Raw genomic sequence first — 3,151 nt, 5'->3', positions numbered from 1 at the left:
TTTTTATTTTTAAACAATAAAAAAATAAGTTCCAGATCAAATTGTGTTGATCAAACAAAGTGTTGAGTTTGCCCCGGTGGGGTGTCGAGTTCGCCTCGTTATTTTTTAATTCGAAAATTTGTCTTCGCGTCACTTTTCCTTTCCTGGCGGCAAAACAAAGCGACGTACAGCAAAACTTCCTGAATCAATTTTGTACCTGAAGAAACACTCTTTAAATACATATCATTGAATTTGCCTAAAAATTTTAATAAAATATTAAAAATTGCCTTTGAAAAAATAGTGTCGGCTTAGCCCCGGTCTCCCCTATATAATTTTATTATAAAGTATTTTTTAATTTTTATTTAATTTTTTCTACTTTTAATTAATTATTATTATAAATCTCAAAATCTTAAAATATATACGTTTTGTAATTGTTCCAATAATATATTTCATTACATTAACTGTGTAAATTTTAAATCTTCTTAATTAATCATATAAAAGTAATCGATATATTTTATAAAAATAAATATTACAGTGTAGCGGATAAATTACCTGAGTTTGACAACTTAAATGAAATGGATGTCTTATTAACATCTAATGACGAATTGGATAATATTCAGTTATTTGATTCAAATGTGTAAGCATAATTTTAAACATTTTTTAATGTTAAAAGAAATTCTGATATTTTGTATCTTCATTTATATAAGGTGTATACTATAAACGTATGATCTTTTAAAGTAATGTCAAATAAAAACAAACATATTTCTGGTATATTTATTATTGGTATATATTATTGTAAAATATTATATTATAGAGTATACGGCTAAAGAAGGTTCTCATACAAAATTATCAAATTTCTACATACGTATATTTAGGGCCTGCTTCATTAACGTTGGTTAATGAAGCAGGTTTTAAAATTTTAAGTATATTTTAATTAAAAATAACATGTACTTTTAATGTAAAATATAGGAGACTGATTTACATTAATAAAATAAATTAAAATTTTAAAGGAAGAAAAATTAAATTACATTTTGTCTCTTTTCTCAATATAATTCTGAATGAAGCATTTCTCAATTTTTGTACAATTATTATCAGGCTTATCTCAAAACATATTTATAAAATATACTGTAATTAGATTATAAAAAAAATACTCTATAATTATAATTATAACTTAAATATTCTTAATTATTTTATTTTTTTCATAGTGAAATAATAGGTTTCGTTGATAGTATAGAAGCTCCTCGGATTATAGGAACTAAGCAGCAGTATAAAATTTTTAAATTTTTCTTAAATAACGGTAATGGGAAACGTATCCAAATAATGACTTGGAATGATGAAGTAGATAAAGTGTTACCTCATATAAAGTTAAATTACGTAAGTGTTCTCACTATGCGCTTCACTATTAGCTTTTTGGTTCATAATAAAAATGATATTTATATTTAATAATATGGATATATATATATATATATATATATATATATATATATATGAGAAATTTTCAAAAAATTATCACAAGCAACAAAAGGGTGATTTTTTAGAAGTTATAAAATAAAAATGACAAAAATAAGACTTGAATTATATTAAAAGTATATTTTTTTGCTGATATTATTTGATTAGTTAATTCTTGGTCAATTTAAAAAATAATTTTTTTTTTGATAATTAATACACACACACACACATACACACATACATACATGAATACATACATACATACATATGTACAGACAGCGTCATTAATGTTCTTCGTCTCTTTCTAAGGGAAACAGTTAGAAAGAGACGAAGAGTGAGTTTCCAAAACGCATCTAATTTTGGGGACCAGGTATTAATGACACCGTCTGTACATACATATATACATGTGTTATATGTCAAATAATTATTGAATTAATAAATAATTAATTAAATTGTTTTGTAACAGATTATTCATTTAGACGGAGTACAAGCTCGTCCATCTAAATCAACTCTATTTAATAATGGCAATGTACCTTACGTACTACAAATTCGTTCAAATACAATTATTTCAAGTTTGGGAAAATATTATGTTCATGAAATGTAGAACCAGCGTATGTTCACATCTTCGATGTCTTACAACACGTCAACACATGTCAGTAAGTTTTGTAGTATCAATTTATAACATAATGAGACATTTACGCTATAATAATGCATTTATACTTATAATAAGTTTAGACTGATAAAGTGTATAACAGACAGATAAATAGTGACAAAACAGTCTATCGGTGGTTTTTATACTTAATAATATTGATCTTATTTTGGATATATTAATATTAAATATTTACAAATAAATAAATATGTATATATAAATATATTTATTTATTTATAAAATAATCAAAATATAAAATATAGTTTCTTTTTAACACTTTCTAAATATCTATTTTTTAGTCATAGAAGGTTACATCAATTGTAATTAATTTTCAATAATTTAATTATACTATATTTTATTTTTTTCCAAAATAAAATACTAATATTTGATTCTAGAAACTTGAAAGTATATTCGTAAATTTTTCGAGATTTTTTGAATCATTTTAATAAGTAGAAGAAAAAGTGATCAGACACAAAATATTCATAATGGTCAGGACAGGGTTAAGGCTATAGACTCTTCTTTTTTTAATTATCTAATATATATCATAAACAAATAATGTACTTTTTTTTTGTAGCACTCAAGTAAGAAGAGTAAACTGGATTAAAATGATATTCTTGGATTAGAAGAAATGATGTTTTTGTTTAAATGACATAAATAATTGGATTGGATTTTTTATATTAAAAACGTTTCTTTCGTTTGTTGAAAGTCTTACATTTATTATGTCTAAACATTATTTATATTATTCAATTATATATCACACATTAAATATTGTATTACATATATATATATATATATATTTAAATAATAAAGAATGACATAAAATATTATTATTGTAAATATTGAAGATTACTCCACTTTAATTTCTCTTTCTGCAGATTTTTTGTTTCTTTGTTTGAAGCTTTATATCAGAAACAATATTTACTTTTATAATATTTCGATTTTTTTATATTTTTGTTAAGAAAAATTATTTCTAAGTATATATCCTAATTTTAAAAAACATGTACTTTTAATGTAAAATATAAAATTAGTTTACATTAATAAAGTAAATTAAAGTTTTATGAAAAAAAATATTAA

General features: G+C 22.4%; 1 protein-coding gene across 1 annotated transcript; it reads left to right on the top strand.

The window, feature by feature from the left end:
- The first annotated feature begins 518 nt into the window (after nt 1-518).
- On the top strand, nt 519-2,824 carry LOC112457218. The gene is made up of 4 exons (XM_025020147.1): nt 519-616; nt 1,185-1,353; nt 1,895-2,084; nt 2,652-2,824. The coding sequence occupies exons 1-3, from the start codon at nt 555-557 to the stop codon at nt 2,030-2,032; spliced, it is 369 nt and encodes a 122-aa protein (XP_024875915.1). The 5' UTR covers nt 519-554; the 3' UTR covers nt 2,033-2,084; nt 2,652-2,824.
- Nucleotides 2,825-3,151: the final 327 nt, after the last annotated feature.

This window comes from Temnothorax curvispinosus, unplaced genomic scaffold, assembly GCF_003070985.1.
Source record: "Temnothorax curvispinosus isolate PA1 unplaced genomic scaffold, ASM307098v1 QBEX01007632.1, whole genome shotgun sequence".
Classification (NCBI taxonomy): Eukaryota; Metazoa; Arthropoda; class Insecta; order Hymenoptera; family Formicidae; genus Temnothorax; species Temnothorax curvispinosus.
The sequence above is the reverse complement of the archived record's forward strand: the minus strand, read 5'-3'. Positions and strand labels throughout refer to the sequence as shown.

Bases quoted from the DNA above. Each gene is read 5' to 3' on its own strand.
- LOC112457218 (XM_025020147.1), top strand. From the start codon at position 555: ATGGATGTCTTATTAACATCTAATGACGAATTGGATAATATTCAGTTA. The intron at 617-1,184 runs GTAAGCATAATT...TTTTTTTCATAG, and splicing joins CAGTTATTTGATTCAAATGT to TGAAATAATAGGTTTCGTTG. The intron at 1,354-1,894 runs GTAAGTGTTCTC...GTTTTGTAACAG, and splicing joins CTCATATAAAGTTAAATTAC to ATTATTCATTTAGACGGAGT.